At 39.3% G+C, this 18,682-nt stretch overlaps 3 protein-coding genes across 5 annotated transcripts; 1 reads left to right on the top strand and 2 right to left on the bottom strand.

The window, feature by feature from the left end:
- Positions 1 to 1,388: 1,388 nt before the first annotated feature.
- LOC108081841 (uncharacterized) lies at positions 1,389 to 3,337 on the bottom strand. Its single transcript, XM_017177082.3, has one exon. It carries the CDS (start codon positions 3,241 to 3,243, stop codon positions 1,423 to 1,425), a length of 1,821 nt encoding a protein of 606 aa, XP_017032571.2. The 5' UTR covers positions 3,244 to 3,337; the 3' UTR covers positions 1,389 to 1,422.
- Positions 3,338 to 6,834: 3,497 nt separating this feature from the next.
- On the bottom strand, positions 6,835 to 7,748 carry LOC108081854 (uncharacterized). The gene has a single exon (XM_017177095.3). The coding sequence runs from the start codon at positions 7,617 to 7,619 to the stop codon at positions 6,888 to 6,890; it is 732 nt and encodes a 243-aa protein (XP_017032584.1). The 5' UTR covers positions 7,620 to 7,748; the 3' UTR covers positions 6,835 to 6,887.
- A 7,601-nt stretch (positions 7,749 to 15,349) lies between these two features.
- LOC108081858 (uncharacterized) lies at positions 15,350 to 17,887 on the top strand. 3 transcript variants are annotated; one of them, XR_011444555.1, is made up of 4 exons: positions 15,350 to 15,727; positions 15,785 to 16,869; positions 17,460 to 17,688; positions 17,744 to 17,887. XR_011444555.1 is itself a non-coding variant. In XM_017177097.3 (2 exons), the coding sequence occupies exons 1-2, from the start codon at positions 15,350 to 15,352 to the stop codon at positions 17,281 to 17,283; spliced, it is 1,560 nt and encodes a 519-aa protein (XP_017032586.2). In that variant the 3' UTR covers positions 17,284 to 17,328. The 3 variants fall into 3 exon arrangements, 1 of the variants encoding a protein (XP_017032586.2); XR_011444554.1 differs by having other exon boundaries at positions 15,350 to 16,869; positions 17,744 to 17,886; XM_017177097.3 differs by lacking the exons at positions 17,460 to 17,688; positions 17,744 to 17,887 and adding an exon at positions 17,244 to 17,328 and having other exon boundaries at positions 15,350 to 16,869.
- The last annotated feature ends 795 nt before the right edge of the window (positions 17,888 to 18,682 follow it).

Here is an 18,682-nt window from a genome sequence, read left to right as displayed (position 1 = left end):
TTTATGAGTTTTTTTTACTAAAATGATACAGATATAATTATAAAACCCGTAATTGTAGCTTACTTTTACATTATTAATGGGCTCCTTTGCATTGTCTGTTTACCTTGAGAATTGTGTTGGTAAACGAAATTTGTTGTTGCCATCCCGACAGAAAATTTTTAATGTTAAATGCAAGGTAGGGTTAAAAAAAAATGATTTATGAAATAACTAGGTGCCAGATTGATCTAGTGATGATGTGGAATGAACACCAATAGACCAATGAATAAAGTATTTTTATCCCTTACCAAATAAGTTTAGATTTAATATAGAAAAAGGCACTTCATTTTCATTTCGACAAGACAAGAGTGAAAATCGGAGCAGGTACAAAAAATCTATCATTTATAGGTTAAATTTTTATTTGACCGAATTGAATCCATGCTTAATAATCCAATTTTATACTAAAAGGGTAAACAAGCTTCGGCTTCTCGAAGTGAGTTTTATTTCTTATTATTATTATTTTTATACGTGACCTTTAGCATTTGTTTTATGCTTTCTACGTTAGGTAACGTTTTACAAAGTTTACCCACATTCAATACAATATTTTTAAATACATTTGTATATATACCACACATATCCCTCAAGATTATAAACAATTTTTCTATTTTTCGAAAACGTAATACAACATTATTATTCATTTTAGTAGAAAATATACTATACAATTCACAAATGAAAAGCATAAAAAATCCAATGATCAACTGAATCAAGTATTGCATTTTTTGGCACCAATATTTTCCTCTGTATGCTGAATGGGCGACATGCTGGTGGGTGATCAGGAGGAGGACGTATTTCAATTTACTCATTGCACCGCTGACAGCGGAGAAGGTTTTGGACCTGTCCCAAGCTGAGGCCTGACAACAATCGCCAGCAATCAGCGGGAAATTCATTCATTTTAGGACACTTTGCAATAATTGAAAGCGACAAATGGTTTTTAATTATTTTTTAAAACTTATAACTGTGGCGTTGGTCCCCACTCCTGTGCGACCAGAAGCTCACTCACATGCGAATAAATTGAAAATTATTACGATTTTTTTCGCTTTGGCACTCGCATATTTTTTAATTTTAATTCAATTGCACTGACTCTCCGAATAAACTGACATTTTGACGCAAATTATCTCCTGTGAGCCCATGGGCTATTGCTGATTGTCTTTGAGCTTATTTGTTTGATTAATGAAAAGGATTTTCGCACTGTGTTTCACACCTCCACTTGTGCCACGTAAATTTGGCTTTCGTTGGGAGATAGTTTGAAACTTATATCTTTAAATTAAGAGGTGTTCTAACTGGTAGAACGGGAAGTTACTTTACTTTCAACCTTAAAAAAAATACCATAATTATCGAAATTAAATAGGTATTTTATTTCATTACAAAGTAGTTCGAATCCACAGTTCAGGTACAGAAGCAAAGAACTTTGATCCGGGGATCGCTGACACAGTGGGACTGCGCCTGATATGGGTTGACGCGGCTAATGGAGCTGGTCAACTTTAGGGCGTCCGATACACGGACGGTGGCCTCGAACTCTCCGTGCCCAGGAAGCGTCATCACCCGCAGCCTCAGCTCATGGTCGAAGGACTCCTCGCCAAAGTCCATGAAATACGCCATGACCACAGAGTGCAGCTTCAGTTCGGCACATTGAGAATGTGGCTTCGTCAACTGGTTGATGGACTTCACCAAGAAGCGACTGCAGCGGAGGACCAATCCATCGTCAAGGGGTATTTCGGTGTGCTTACGGCAGAAGCAAAAGAGTGAGGGGATGTGGGCCAACTCGCAGGTTCTGTATTCAGGAATCGGCAGGAAGAGACTAATACCTCGGGGCAAGTTCTCCGGGAGATGCGACTGGAGAGTTTTGTTCCGCTGCTCTATCTGGGAGTTTTGCAGCTGGTCCAGGCAAGTGATATCCCTCAGGGTTTGGTGAAGGTCGTAGGGCGTGACCAGGCTATGCGAGTTCCTCTCAAAATTCTCCATGGCCTGGGGATACTTGACCTTCAGCCAGTCGGGATATATGGCCAGCAGCAGGGGCTGCGACTCCTCCTCCATGCCCTGAAAGCTCGAGCGATAGTCACCGGCACGAAGTCCATGATCTGACATGAGAAACAAAATGGTATTGTTTAGTATATCAGCCTCCTGGAGGCTCTTCAAGAGCATCATATAGGGCTGATCCAACTGCGTTGCGAACTCATAGTACTCTTGAACGCCCTGCGACTCCCAGAAGAAGGAGAAAAAGGGTCGCTGCCGCATGTGGGGCACCAGCTTGGCAATGAAGTCCCTCAGGACCTCTTGGAACTGACGTCCAGCCGTGCAGTAAATCATCTCTCTGAGATCCAGGCTATAGCGCGAGTGACTGTGCATCTCGAGCAACACTGGAGGCAAGTAGAATTCGGTGGGTTCGCTGGGAAATTGTTTCTTTTCATTCCTTGTTGTGAAGAGGACCTCGGCACTATCTTCGCCGTAGGCTGTGCCGTAGCCTTGGGCCCGGAATCTCTCCCAGAGCCAGGCTTCCGTCTGGGACTCCGCTTCATCACTGCTAAATCCACTCAAGAACGGCATCAAATTGGCACGGGCATCTTGGCCCACGCGACTGTAGCCAAAGAACTTGGTGTGCACATTCTCCAGGAAGCCATTCAATTGGGGGAAGCTACGCACGAAGTGCATTTGGGAAATTGAGTCAATACCCAGCACCATCACAGACAGTTTTTCGGTTTCATTTGGCTTCAGCTTTCGCAATGGAGGTGGCAGGAAGAAGTGAACATCGTGATATATTGTGTCATTCGTCTGGTTCTTGCATTTGACCCGAACTATCTGCTGACCCTCGCCGATCGGAATGTCCGCGTTCGCTCCACGCTTCAGACTGAAGTGTCCTTCCAGCAACACTTTGTTGGATTGAAAGTCCTTGGCAGCCAGCACCCAGTATGTGCACTGCAAGTTCTCCAGCATTGCTTTGGGCACCAGGAAATTGGCACCCTTTCTGGTCCTTGCAGACATCAGCTGAGGTTTTCGGCACCGCAAAAGGTTGATCGGTTCCCCCGCCGGGGAATACCTAGCTGGACTCTGTCGGGCACTCAGGAAACATCCCGAATTGTTGACGAATATAATGTCTTCGGGTATCGCGATGGCCGGCCTTTCAAACATATCCATGTAGGGCTCGAGGCTGAAGTACAACAAGAAGAATATTCCGGTGAGAAGCATCAGTAGTCGCATAGACGTAGACATCTTGAGAGATTTAATTGTATAATTTCGGTTTGAGGTTTTGCTCAGGACTGAGTTTCCGAAAAGTTGAAGTCTCCTGTCAAACTGACTGGCCTACTAGAGCAGCCTGAAATTAATTACAACATATTTCTCTGATATTCTGCTGGCACTCATTGAATAATATCGAAAGATAAAAATATTTTCACAACCGCTCCGGGAAATTAATTAAAAGTGGAAACTAGAATGAATAAAAAATAAAGGAAAAATAAATCGAATATGTTGGCGATTGCTGATCCCACATTTTGATAATGGCAGTGCCAAAATAAAAAAGGAATTAAAATAAAGCCACTAATAAATAAGGAAGCAACACAACACAATTCCAAAATACTTTTTCCATTGTTCTAAATAAATAATGAGCACAACTGTACTGCCCCGAGCTCGGCTTAGTGATGTAAATGTGTGCGTGTGTCCATTTAAATTATAAAATCTAATCACCTTTGTTTAAAATTTAATGAACGCAATAATTTTAGAGGATTTCCATCCACATGCGGGGTCGGGGGCGGGGGCAGGGCTAAATCCAGGCGGGTAATTGGCGACAGCCCACAAAAGCGCGGGCGAAAAGTAAAAAGTGACCAGCAGACAGCATAAAAATAAAACATTTTCAAAAAACAAATAAAACCGATTCGTATTTATCGACGGCTGAACGAAACAAAAGAGATTATGGAAAAGCATGACAAAGGATTTTTTATTTTTATTTATTATTGCATGCAAATAAGCAGTTTACACACACCCGCCGCCAAATATTTGAAATGGCTTGTATAAAAATCTAGCAATTTATTTAACAAATTATCCATTTTAGCGCTGCTCGCTTTGTTTTGTCAAATGAGGTTAATTTGTGTTTAACCTCACGTGTACAGGTTCTAAGTGTGGGTAGTTTGCTGGCTCTGCCCACGGTTTCCACTGTGGGCCAATGCAGTAAGATGTGTCAACACAGCGCTCTTTCACAAATTGTTGGCATCACGGATGGAAAGTCCAATGGATGAAAATGAACAGTGGCTGCGTTCAGCAGAAAAAGTGAGCTCTGGTTCGGTAAGCCATCGTATAAATAATCGGCTTGAAACCTATCGATATATTAGAACTTCCTGCCAACACTCAACTAAATTTTTTATAAGGGTACGTTTGAAAACCTCAAAAACCACTCGGGAAATTCTAAAATGTTTCCTAAATTTTGGAATTATTTTTAATTATTGAAGAATAACTACCCAGCAGACAAAAACATTCGTTTTTGATATTGAAAACGATAGTTTTGCGGGTTTTAAGTGGACAAAACGTCCGATTTAGGCTCATAAACGATAATAAATTTAATCACTTGCCATGGGTTTTGTGGCAGAAAGTGCTAAATATTCGAAATCCGAATAAGATTTCGGTTGCGGACCTTTTACAACATCATCGTGTATAATCCTGAGAATTAGCGAAACTTGTCCGCTATTTGTCCGTTTGCGTGTCCTTTTTTGAGCATTTAGCGAAACTAATGCGAAAAGTCAGATTCTTTGTCTGTATATAATATTATAAGTGGACACTTTTTGGATCCATCCACACTTAGTCCGCTCTTTGTCTGCTAGGTAAGGAGTAACTAAAACCATTGAAGCCGCTTGCATGATCACGGGGTTGATGTCAATTGAAAACGCCACTTGGTTATCGATAACAAGTACGATTGCGTTTTATTCTGTAGAATAAATCGGTTAACTTAACAACAAATACACTTCATTTAGCTTTAGTTACATACTGCAGTTGCTCTTCCCACTCTCTGCGGATCTTTCAATCCACCAAAACTAGGCTTAACTTTACCCAAATTAGTGTGACCTTCCTCGATAAGTCCTTCACACAAATAATACTAGCTCTGAGGACGCATAATTCAAACATAACTAACTATCAATAGCCTTAATCCATGATTACCTATTTATATTTCCAAACAAATCAGGTTTTTCTTTTGATTAGTTTTTAAGCCGATGTTTAAACCATCGATTCCAGCCATACATGTTCAGCAGAACTATCATATGAAATCGATCAGTGATCAGTAATCATGCTCTAGCAACCAGTGACTTCTGTTTTACGAGATAAGTACTTTTATGAATATGTGCTGCTTACAGCACAATGTAGTGCTCAACAGACAATTTAAAGCACTCTGTTAATCTTTCATGTTAAGATATATAAAAGAATACTGGGAAATAGATTTATCATTTATAGCAATCACAGATCTTGTAAGATTCCAACGCTTAATTTTTATTTTTGAACCACAGTTCTTAAAGACGAATTTTCTTATTCAATGTGGTAGCGACTTTATAATTTCACAACTTCTGTATTCTTAGAGATGCGCTTACAGATTATTGTTATTTTACATAGGCTTCACAGAATAAGTATCGGTGTTGTACAAGTATCGGTATGAGCGTTAAGTTATCGGTATGGCCGTTAAAGTATCGGTGTAGCCTACTACACGAGTAATAATATATTTACAAAAAGTATTTTCCAGGTATGATATTCGTGCTTAATCAGGAAATAACTTCAGTCCTGTGAGATCCTGACACTACATATGAACATATATCCATAGGCACGACCGAACTCATTCGAATGCATCCAATCCAATATACATAATGGCAGAGGACATGCCAAAAAGCACCCCAGAGAGTGCGTTTGGAGAAGACGGTGATGGTGCGCTGACGTTGTCATCAAAATAAAAATTAATTATGCATTCTATGCGCTGCATTTGAATTGCTTTTGTTGTTTGTTACTGTCATTCCCATTTTGAGTGCGATTGTTGTGGCATTGTTGTAATTGCCGCGTTGTATCTGGCATTCATTCGCATTGTTTTTGTGCGGGATTAATGTGGCATTAAAGCGCCGCGCACACTTTTTAGCATTTGGATCTGATAACTGCGGGGCAAATAAATTACAAATATAATAATTAAGCAGCATTATTTTTGACAAAATAAATGCACACACACATCCCACATCTCGCGTCTAACCCCAGGCGGGGCGGGGCGGGGCGGTGCGGTGGTTATCGGACACACAGCTAGATGGCGCCACTTTGGGCGCGCTGCGTTGTTCCACTAAAAGTGCATTTGTGCATAGGAATTAATTACGCATAATGACAATTTGATAAAATTGAAAAATTACATTTTATTTAAATTGATTTATTGTAATTAAAAATTCTATAATGGCATCCTGGGTCCGAGTGCGCCGTCCATGCCAGAAATATGTACATTTGCGAACAATGCGAGTTTAATTTTATCAGCGTCCAACATGGTTGGTTATTGGATGATTTTACCACTGATTAGTTGAACAAAAGTATTCAAATAATTAGCAGCAGCATTGTAAGCGAATTAGATATATGGCTTAAGTGGTGCACAGATATTTCCTTTCCCATTAAGTGTGTACCACATTTAACAGGGATGTGTTTTTACACCATCGATGGTACTGATCTATATCACCTCTAATAGGGAATTCCTTTTAAATAATATATAGAATATTGGAGTACGTAAACCCATTATTACACATCACCTATATCTGAGACCTAACTTGCTATCCAAACTCAGCTTTCAGTTTATAATTATTAAATTATTTTAATTAGCAAGTTCGAATATACAAAAATGAAGACCAATAAGGGCAAATCTAATAAAAATAGAACATATAGGACAGCTTCTCCCTGAACCACTGCATAATGCCGACTCTTTTTCGTATAATCTCAAAATGATTTGCTTGTCCAATTTCCACTTGATGTGCATTTGATTTGACAACACTCTGATCCCTATTCTCCTCTACATCCATTGTAACAGTTGTACTTGTGCTTGTTGTTCGTTGTATGTTGACATTGTCATGTGAGCATTCTTCCAGAGCCTCGATAATGGCGCTTTCAGTCACGGGATTTTCAGGCTTTACCTTCACAGTGATGTCGCCGCCGTAGCCTATTTTTTGGCCATTATAGCTCAAGGCTATTTGGCAGTCTAGCAGGCTAAAGTATTTCAGATACATCAAGTTGGTCTCGGTGAAGCATTTGCCCACAATGTGGCCGATGTCGCAGAAGAACCTGTAAACTATATAGGCCCTGGCATACTCATAGCCGCTCACTGATATCCAAAATGTGTTTCTAGTCTCTTGATCTTTATCCTGAGCCGTATTTCCTTTAACGGGAATCTGGATCAATGTCTCCTTAGATGTTGCATCCTTGTCCTTGGTATTGTTCTTAACATCCTCGGATGCAAATTTTCGGCATGTACCAAAGAATTGTTCTCCATAGGCCTCCTCCAGAGGTTCACGCAAGTCCTTCGGCGAGGATTCTTCAGCGGAAGCAATGGAAGGCCACCGCTGGTCGGAGTTCATCGAATAACCCGCCAAGTGGTTCATCTCTCCCTCGTTTCAGGTGTTTATTTAATTTTTCAGTTCGAGGTAAGGTTAATTTTTAATAGTTGATAGTGACAGCTTTGTGCCATATTTAATTTTGACAAATTTAGAAAAGATGTAAAGGCTGAAACAGATGAAGTCGTTAAAATACGAGACCACTTGCATCATGATAGAATTATATAATTCTGTCATGACTTGCACCATGATAGATTCCGCACAATATAAATATTCTCATTCTGTGAGATATTCTGAGTGAAACACTCTTTGTTCCATATCAATAGCCTTGTTTACCTGCCCGCCAAATATAGCTTTGCAATATCTTTAAATTAAATTTCCATATTTTTCAGAACCTTGATAGATGAACCCAACGGCTGCTTATTTATAGACAATATGTGAATCATTTCGGTTCCTGAGGAAATACCAAGTATGATTTAGGTCGCGCCATGACCCCACCGCACTCTAGCCTCATCCAACCGAAATCATCCGACTAATCCGGGCAGGAGAACCGGCCAACATCAAACGGGCCGTGCACGCAGTTTTGCTTTATTTACGCATAATTTCGTACAATTTATGAGCTAGGTATTCGGCTTCCACACACATCAATTTGGACTCCTCGCGGGGCAGGGGCAGGAGCGGATCGGAACGGAACGGGACGAGTTCAAAGCGTTTCGCCCAGCCCCAGTCAATAAAATATTAAACAATTAGCTGATACAAATATAACTAATACTTGCCGGCGCCAACGCTGAAGTGGCCAAGAGCGGCTGAGAGTGGCAAAGTGGATGGGTGGCAGGGTGGCAGCAGTGGTTGCCACCCACAAAGAACCACAAAAAAGCCGCCGCGGAAGTGTCTTTCTCTTGGAGCCATTTTGGGTGCCATTAGCCGGGTCAGAGATTAAAGGCGGCTGCTTCCGTGGGCCAGGTCAGACGAACTTCAAACGGAGCAACCTTGCTAGCTCTCTCATCATAATTCCAGCAATCGAAGAGCTCCAATTGTTTATTTTTGGTGTGCAGTAGCAGCAGCATTTCTTTGAAGCAACCGCCTCTATCGAGCTCAGGTGCGATCTGACGGATCAACCAGGCACAGTCTGTGGTGTGTTATTTGCCCTTCTGCGTGTTCATAAACCTTCAGGCTGGCGAGGGGCTATTCCACGCGTTAATCATCCGCGAATCGGTGGGCTTATGATTGAAACTGCCTCAGATCAAAGACGAATCTCCCTTCTTGACCCTATAAAATCCAATGAGCTATTCGCCAGTCCACTGTGATCTATCGGTTAGACCAAAGGAACACTTTTCTCGGGCTGCCATTTACACGTTCTTTATCAGGTATTTTTCTGGTGTGATGTTATCAAAGCGCTGAGCACTGTAAATAATAATATATGATAATTTTTAGATCGGAAATGTGAAATCAGTGAAGATTCATGTACTTCATGTACCAGAAAGCAGGGAGCATAGCTATACCAGATATTTACTTAATCAAAAGGAAGCTTTTCGTGCCTTGTAAAGCATACACTAGTCGGCACAATTATTTTGACAAAACCTAGGTATGACTATTGAGCATAGCCCTGCTCAAAGTCTTCATATAACGGTGATAAAATTATGCGCAAAATTAAGAAGGTATATTTAGCTTTATGCATGCCAAATTTTATGCATTTTACTGTTGCCGTTCACTTTCTGCTAATTAAAATGCATGCAGACATCGAATTTTAACGCGGCATAAGTATTTTGACAAACCTATAGAGGACATTTTCTGAGGGAGTTGAGCGCGTGAACTCAAAGAACGCTTTATTATTTAATAATTTAATTATTTATAAATAAAAAAAAACTAAGATTTGTTAAAATTTATCTAAATTATGTGTAGAACGAGCGAAATGAATTTGTTTATTAAGTCTTTAATATTAGTAAAGTTTAACGAAGAAATTTAAGTAGAAGAAATTTCAAATGAGTTCAATGTGTTGCGTCAAACTGTTGATTATCAGATTTACAAGTTCAAAAAACATAATGACGTAAAGAACTTGAAAAGAACAAGCCCTAAGCGCAAAACAACTCTCAATGAAGACAGAATTTCCCTATGGGAATTAAAGAAAAATATTTTTCTGAAGCCTAATTCCGATGCAAATCAGTGGAATTACACCGCATATGATCTTAAAAGTGAGTGAAAAACAGTAAGTGGAACCAGAGTCCGTCGACGCATAAGGGAACAGGACCTTCAGATACTAAGAGCTAAGGATATGCCACATATTCCAAAGGCCAATAACCTTAAAGGGTGGAAAAAGCAGAAAAAGTTCTGGAGAGATGATTTATAACAAAGTCTTTATATTTTAAAGGTACAGAGGCCAAAAAAGTGCCAAAAGTGACCAAAGGTGAGCCATGGAGACGGCTTTGTCACGCTGTAGATATGCGTTGCCTATAGTGGGCATCTAGACCACTTGTTTTTGGTTCCCACTACCGTTTTGATGAACCAAGGATAATATTTTGAGACTCTGAATGCTTAAGCCTATGCTTTGCTATCTCTGGAAGGAAAGGCTAAACAATTATCATCATTTATTCTGCAACAGGATAATGCACTATGCCACAAACCCCATATGGTTATCAGTTGTTTAAAGGATGATGGCGTTACCGTCTTGAACTGGCTGTTCCAAAGTCTAGACTTTAATATTATTAGGATCATCTGGCCTCTTTTAAAACTCAAAATAAAGAATTCGTTGAAAAGAACCCAAAGGGAGGCCACATCTGAGGTAATTTCCCTTCGGAAAGAGATATCCATAAAGATCCTTCAAAATTTGGTAAATCCAAGGCCGAGACGACTTAAAAAGTTGTCCAAGCGAATGAAGAATACAAACTTTACCAATTACCTCATTATTACATTTTTTTCTTCTTAAACTTCTTTGCATTTTAATTTCTAAGTATTTGTCAAAATACTTATGCCACATTAAAATTCGATGTCTGCATGCATTTTAATTAGCAGAAAGAGATCGGTAACAGTAAAATGCATAAAATTTGGCATGCATAAAGCTAAATATACCTTCTTAATTTTGCGCATAATTTTATCGCCGTTATATGAAGACTTTGAGCAGGGCTATGCTCAATAGTCATCTCTAGGTTTTGTCAAAATAATTGTGCCGACTAGTGTAGATGTGCTCCAGATGTTAAGACGAAGTCCTGGAGGCAAAGCCTACCTTCCTAGCTATCTCTATAATATATAATATATAATATATACAGTAACGAGCAAAAGTGATTCCATGATCAACGTTTAACGTAAATAAGGTAAATTTTTTACTATTAAGCATATGTAGCAAAATGTTGGAACAACAAATTAAATCAAAAAGAAAAACAAGCCGCTTGTACTCAGTTCTTCATATTTTTGCTCTTCTTACTTTCTTATTAGCTTTTCACCTGCAGATTTACCGTTAAATGTCTTTTGCATTTATTATTCGTTGTCAGAATTCAGAAAATCACTCTTCCCCAAGTTTATAGTTGATTGTTGAACTTGCAACTTAGTCTGTAACTATTTGCTTAAAAATGAAGAAGCTGTCTTCTGATAAAGAAAATACTTGACAATACAATAGTACGTCTCCCTTACTAAAAGTGAGTGTACGACACGCACTATTGCTGAGAAGCTGAGTGAGCTGTCAAATAAGAATTCAACTAAACACTAATTGCCAGTGGATCTCCAACGTCTTATAAGACCCTTACAGATTCCTGTCCTAATTAGTATGAAAACATTCCAGTTGGAATTCCCAATTGGCAGCAATTCAGAGATCTTGTTTTCTCAATGGTTTTCCGCTTTTCGAATAACAGTGTTTAGTTCTGTTGTTTTTCTTTAGGTTTGCAGCGCCTGGTGGGAGGGGGCCTTGGAGGTCGGGTGGCGACGTTGACGTCGCTGCCCGCAGAAGTGCCGGTAGAGCTTTGCACATGCAGCTCTTCTTTGAATGTGTGTGTAAAAATGAAACAAATGCGTTCGCTCTCGTCTCGCGGTGTTTTATCCTCTCTCGACTTTACGCTCTCAACGCAGCTCTGTTTCGGTTCCAATCAGAGAGAAAGAGCGCCTAAGAGAGAGAGAGAGAGCTCTGCAAATTGGGTTCTCTCCGATGGTTCCCCTCGCTTGCAGAGACAGCTGCGGCCACGTTCCATTTCAAGCGTTTCGCATTACCCCGCCATTGCCCCTTAAACAGCGGGACCGTTCTCCCTCTATGTCTGTCTCTTTTTTGTTGCCTCTTTTAGTTTGTTTGCTATTTCCCCTTTTTCTGAGCAGCAGCGCATTGTGCTATCTCGCTTCTGCACCCAATCGAAGTGGGCTAGTTAGAGGTCTTGCTTTTTTTCCGCTCCAAATTCGCTTTAAGTTTTTGCGCTTGGCTTTTTTTTTTTTACTTTTAAGCATGTGCATGAGCGTTTGCAAGTGTGAGTGTTAATTGTTGTTGCGCCAACGTAGAGCGCTCAGGCAAAGGTGAGGGTGCATTGTCATATTCCATTTCGCTTTATTTTCGCAATCTTCAACTTGACGTTTATTTTTCTGTCCGCCCTCCTTCCTGCGCGTCATGTGCTTGTCCTCCAGTTCGATTCGATAGACTGTTGGGAGCGGGGACCGTGGAACATTTACATACATAAATATGTATGTATGTACGTACCTACATATGTACATATGTATGTATAATCGCTGTTCCACTGAATTGAAAAATTGCACAAAAATCTGATTAAGAAATCAATACAAACACAAGCCGGGTTGTAAATACATCATACATACATACATATGAGTTCATACACATATGTACATACATAAAACATAATAAAGATGTTGCACATCGAGAGGAAATCCCAAAAATAAATGTATAAATATCGCTTTTAATATATATATGTATATATATATGATATATCATATCGAACTTTAAAATTGGAAAATATCGAATTTAACTTTAAAATATGGATTTTATCGGAAGACAACGAAGAAAGCTATAGTCGGTAAAAGTTTTAAATGGACATTTATACAGAAATGTCAACCACTGCCAGAATATCCATACATAATTTTTTAAAATTTTTGTTTCCAGTATAGTCACATTAATTTTAATTGATCCAATTTGAAGGAATTTAGCAAATTCTAAAACTGATTTCGAAATATATGTACATATGTATGTACATATGTATGTACATATGTATGTACATACGAATGTAAATTCGCACACACACGATTTTTTTTTTTTTTAATGAAAAACATAAACAAGAAAGGAAGAAGAAGAATTAATACATAAATTTTTGGTTTTAATGAAACTTAAACAACATTGAAGTGATCGTAACCACAGTTGCTACTTGTCTATTGACAAGTTCTTTTTAAACTGAAGCCGACAGTTACTATTCACAGCTTAACATGCTTTTTTACATCTGTCCATCGTTTCTATGGTGCACATATGTACAATGTACATTGTATGTACATTGTATGTACATTGTATATACACTACTGGCCGAAAAAATAAGTACATATGTACATATATGAGGTTTGTTTCAAGTCCTATAAAATTTAGGAAGAATGTCTGTACTTATTATTTCGGCCAACCCATTTTCATGCTTTTTGGAGAAAATTGATATCTGTCTTTAAATTTAAAATGTAAATTCCTTTTGACAGTTATTTTTATTATCTAGAATAAGTACGAAAACTAAAAATAAAGTGAAGTTTATTAAACAAATTTAATAAGACTTAAAACAAAGCTCTACGCATGTAGTTATTTTTTCGGCCAGTAGTGTATATGATATGGTCGTCTGATTTTCATATAATTTAAAAAAGAAAGACTGACACAATACAAAATGGCCATATCTCAAATTAGTAAAATATATTAAAAATCAGAGAAGTTAAAATTATGTTCCTACAAATTTTGCGATTGTTTCTATGACAGCTATATACATATAATATAGATATCACATTATAATAAATAAACAAATGTTTTTATTATTATCTCATTCTCTTAATTTCGTGTTTGTACAAAAATTTAAAACATAACTAAAATAAAACTTATTTTTAAAATGTTTCAAATAACAAATTATTTAATATACAATAACTTTTTATTTATTTTTTTTCTTTAAAAAAATTTAGATTTAATTAGGATAAGATTAAAAAGTCTATAAGTTGTATCAAGGAAGAGTATAAAGTGTAGATTGTAATGTTTTTATTAGAATTGTTATGTCAAGACCCGTTCAGGGACGTAGACTTAAAAAAGGTTTTTTTCTAATTACATATGTCACTAGCAACACCCATATCTGTGTTGACCAGCACCATTGGATGTTGCTTAACATGTACTTAGCAACATTTGACTTTATTTGTGTGTTGCGCAACATGTTGCTTAGACACGACTGTAGTTTCTGTCTTGGAATGTTTCTGAAACATTAGTAGATAAAGTACGCAAATTTGTTATGATCACCACAACATTTTGATATTTTAATATATTAATGTTTTTCACTGTTAAACGAAGAGAGATTTATATATATATAAGAGAGATTTATATATATATATATATATATATGTATATATTAATGTTTTTCACTGTTAAACGAAGAGAGATTTACTGCGAAATTAGCCAAGCTTTAGTTTAATAATTTAAATTCTGTAATCGATTATTTATTATTACATTATTTTTTAATATTTTATGAATGTACGACGAGAGGAATAACCTACAGCTAAAATTTATACATATATGTATGCATGTGTCCTGGCATACATATGATTTTTTAACTGCATTTAATCAATTTACCCAACCAATTTCTAGATAGCTACAAACCCAAATTCTTAGTTCGACAACCCTATAAAAATGTGGTAAAAATAAAAAAGATGCGGTTTTGACCAAATTATTATAAGAATTAGCATCTTTCCTTTGACTGATATATGATACGATACTTATTTAATTTAAACTGACTTTGTCCACCCAACGATGGATCCATTTCCGTGATCAAAATCAACAACCGAGTCGATCTAGTCCACCAGTCTATAGCAGTCATCATAATTTTCGTGGCTTCTGTTTTCCTTACGTTTTTCGTTAACTGTCCACTGCTATATAGGCAGCCCCGAAGCAGCAGTCATACCGATTTTACCAAATTTCAGGCTTAGTGCCTATTTTAATAAAATTCTTGTAAATTACACTCCTGTATCAGTATTCTTCAAAATGGAGGGCAGGCATCTTTCGAAGTGTGTTTTCCATTCTGGAAAGTGCCTTTACGGGCTGCTGGCCTGCGCTTGCCGGAACTCGGTCTCGATCCCGAAGGTCTGCTGCCTGAGCAACGTGGGCAACGGGGGAAAGTTCTTGCATGGCCATTACGAGTTGGGAAGCAGAATTCTATTGGTAGAGAAGATTCAGCCCCTTTGCCAGCAAAGAGGTACATGGATGTCCCACGGAGATATGCAGTCCTGCGGTCCCAGTACAGTTCTTAAGCTCGAGGAGAAGATACTTAGCATGACCCAGTATATTAGAAAGCTTCTCTGCCCCGTAACGCTGCAGACCGTACTCAAAATTCTGAATCCGTTTGGGCATTCCTGGAACATGCTCGAAGACCTAGACCAGGTCGAAGGCCTGGACACCTACGATGAGGATCACATGCAACTGGGACCCATAGCCGATTGAGTTCCCCATACGTGGTTGTTCAGAAGATGACCCAAATGAGTCCTGAGACGTTTTGCTCGAGATGCCATTTAAAAATCCCGTATGACAGTTGTATCTAAATTTGGTATAAATATACATTCCTAAAGAAGTATCGAAAATGTTCAGATTGATGAGTGGGATCTTCGCCAATAGTCTGCACGGCAGAGAATTTTGCTTTGAACGACTTTCCGCGTGCAGATGTCGGTCACCGCGAAAGTCTCCGCCGAGGGACTATGTGAAGAAGCCACTCGCAGTCGATTTGGGTAAGAGTTCGACACAGAAGAGTCGATTATTGGAACTAATGACGCAAGGATGTCCGTGTCCAAAGAACACGGCCAAGGAGCGATGGTTCTTCACCAACCAGCACATCATTTTGGGCTTAGCCAAAGTTTTGGAGCGTCCGCCCAACGCAGTGTCTGACTTTTTGTACCTGCTAACCCTGCAGAATTTTAGCCAGATCATGAAACCCGTGATGCCACCTGGAAATCATTGCAAAGTGCCGCTTGTTTTTCCGAACTCTTGCGAAGACTACATGCGCCTTTTTGACACGCAGGGAAACATCAGGAGTCGCTTCAGCCATGACAGCCTGATGCTTTTGATGCGTGTCATGCAGGCCTGGCTAAGAAAGGGAGCCCATAGTAACATAAAGCCGTTCGATCCCTGTTTCGAAGGCACACAATGCAGGCAACGCAACGGCATAAAGACCAGGAAAGTGGGCATCGATCGTGATTCTATGGCTCATCGAAATGGCAGGAGGCGGTTGCAAGAGTCGGACGCTAGAGCCTGTTTGGTCCGGTCTAAGCTAATAGGTTACTCCGCAAATGGTTGTGACTATTCTGTGGCCCAAGGAAGTTCCTTGCAGGGAAAGTTGTCGAGCGGCGATCCTGGCTATGTCTTCGGAACACACTTTTCGCCCAGGGATTCGAACGGCTGGCATCAGGACGACCCACCTAGCCACCTAAGAAAACTCGATGGCCCCGAGGATGAGCTGGCAGCAGAGCGAGCCAGGCGTCTTGAAGCCCTGCTCGTTCAGCTCAATGAAAGGACTTACCTCACTCGCGACGCAGGTGCACTGATAAGAGCAATCAAGGATATTAAAGTAGGAATACCGGCACGAAAAAAAGTCAAGTCTGCTATTGACAACAGCGTCAAGCTAATATCCGATAGCTACTACAAAATGCTTAGGGAATCTGCCACAAAATCACGCCTGAAGAATGCCTTAGTGCAAGGGAAGGACTCCTCGCAAGAAAGGCATAAGAAATCAAGCCCTAAACATGAACCAGAAGATAAGTCGGACGTACCCAGCGATCCCACTAACAAGGTATACTACGGTGCTCAGATCCCCGTGCTCATGCATGAGCCCTACAGCCAGGACAAGCCTTGGACCTATATGCGTCGGCACCCGCACCAGATGCGAATGGACTACAAGGGCAGCATTGTAGAAGGCAAAAACATTCGTCGCTACCGGCGCTCCACCATTGCTGGGCAGATGGAGCAGGCCCGGGCCCTAGGCGCAATATACTCCACTTATTCCTTGGAAAAGGACATCAATGCCAGCGCGACTGATGTGCCCATGTTCGGTAGAAGGAGCGTAGTCAGAAAATCCCTAGCCTCTGTAAAGAGTGAAAGCAATCGGCGGTAACTTTTCTCTTAGATTCGATAACAGCTAATTATTGCATCTCAATTCCATTCAGAAGAATATCAAAATTGTAATCGATAAAGTAATGTCATGGCCATCTCAAGTAATAAGTATTATTAAGAGTTGTAAAATAACTTGTCATTAAGCAAAATACTCAAACTAATTTTATTTCTAAGTTGATAAAGTGTTTCCAGAAAGTATGCTATGATTTGAAATGCAATTCCGACTTCTATGCAGTATTAGTGCTGGAAAAACATCTATGCTTACATCGATGTTTGTGATTACTTTCATAAAAACAATCGATTAAGAATCGATGTTTAAAAAAAAAAGGAAATCTATTTTATTCTGCCTAATTTTATTTGATATCATTCAGGAAATGGTGTTGTCTGCTCTTCGCTGGAGTGTTTGGATAAATAAATACTCATAAAGCTTGAACTCCAATTTAACATCGATGTTGGCCGATTTTTTTGAAACATCGATTTTATCAAATAAACATCGATGTTTGTTCCAGTACTACTGTATATAGTATCTATTGGTATATCTTAAATTAAACTTAGGAAGTTCAACCGATTAACAAATAATTTTCCAGCTTTTCTCTCAGACTTCCTTATGTAAATATGCACAAAGATTTCCACCAAACGGCAACGGACTCACCCCCAGGCATTGGCATTGGAATATCCGCTTAAGGCCGCCGCAACTGTGCTTTTAAATCATTTTGATAATGACACCCGATGGCAGTGGTCCCCAAGACCCTATTCGAGGGCGCTACAGGAGTATTATTTTTAGACAGCCACGTCGGCAAGTCGCGCCGTGTTTTGGTATACTTTTGTGATTTGATTTTTATGGCGTGTAGTAATTTGTTGGCTCGTTAAGTTTCTTTAATAGGCCTCCCTCTCTGGGAAGGGATTGGGAGCGATGCAACCAGTTCGGTGCGTATCGAAATTATCTTGCATTCTACCGGACTCTCGGCCCAATAAAACTCCACAATTTTTTACGAGCAGCCGAAGGGAAATCCAACCGAAATGTTTTTTATTGCACCAGAAACACTCAATAAAAGCGAATTATTAGTGTTGGATTGCTGTTTTCTGTTTTTGTACGGTGGCTCGCTCCTCGAATTCTATTCCATATTTTTATCCGTCTTTTTTTCGAGCTTTTGTTGCTTTTCATAATATTTTTTTCTGGGTGAGGTGTAAATTCTTTTTTATTACAACAAAATTTAAAACCAACACCTAATAGTTTCGGGTGTTCTTTTTCCTTGATTTTTAAGTTGTATATGTGTGGCAAGCTCTGTGTTTTTTTCTATTTGCTCTTTTTAATTGGTAATCTGTTGTTTATGAATATAGATACATATTTATTATGGCTTTCATATTTCAAGAATAAAGCCATTTGATTAATGGTTTTAATGGGACCAGTACTTGGTTAGAAGGGTCTTTAATTCTAGCACTAGGAATATTGTAACTATTAAATTGTAAAACCCCTGAACCTTGATGGATACCAGGTCTAACAAGACCATAAAACAAGGAGCACTGCGATCCTGAATGTGAATGACTATGTCCCTTGTCAGACACTGACATCATAATAGTGTCATCGTCATCAGGCCAATTTCACCCGGGGGCAGGGACTCAAAATGCCAAAAATGAATGCCAAAAGCGAGGCCAAAGCACCAGAGTCATAAATCAAAAGCGCCACATGACGAGCTAAACAAACAAAAACAATTAGAAATAAGCGCAAAAACTAAACGGATCCAGAGGAAGGGCTCCATATGCGGGGAATAAATAAACAATGCAGGCCAGGACAAGCAGGACACACGAG

This window comes from Drosophila kikkawai, chromosome 2R (genome assembly GCF_030179895.1).
Source record: "Drosophila kikkawai strain 14028-0561.14 chromosome 2R, DkikHiC1v2, whole genome shotgun sequence".
Taxonomy (NCBI): Eukaryota; Metazoa; Arthropoda; class Insecta; order Diptera; family Drosophilidae; genus Drosophila; species Drosophila kikkawai.
This window is presented reverse-complemented; position numbering and strand designations above follow the sequence as displayed.

What these genes read in the sequence shown, in the direction of transcription:
- LOC108081854 (XM_017177095.3), bottom strand. Translation starts at nt 7,619, where the DNA reads ATGAACCACTTGGCGGGTTATTCGATGAACTCCGACCAGCGGTGGCCT.
- LOC108081858 (XM_017177097.3), top strand. Translation starts at nt 15,350, where the DNA reads ATGTTCAGATTGATGAGTGGGATCTTCGCCAATAGTCTGCACGGCAGA. An exon ending in AAGAGTGAAAGCAATCGGCG is followed by an intron (nt 16,870 to 17,243) that starts GTAACTTTTCTC and finishes GATATCATTCAG; the next exon opens with GAAATGGTGTTGTCTGCTCT.
- LOC108081841 (XM_017177082.3), bottom strand. Translation starts at nt 3,243, where the DNA reads ATGTCTACGTCTATGCGACTACTGATGCTTCTCACCGGAATATTCTTC.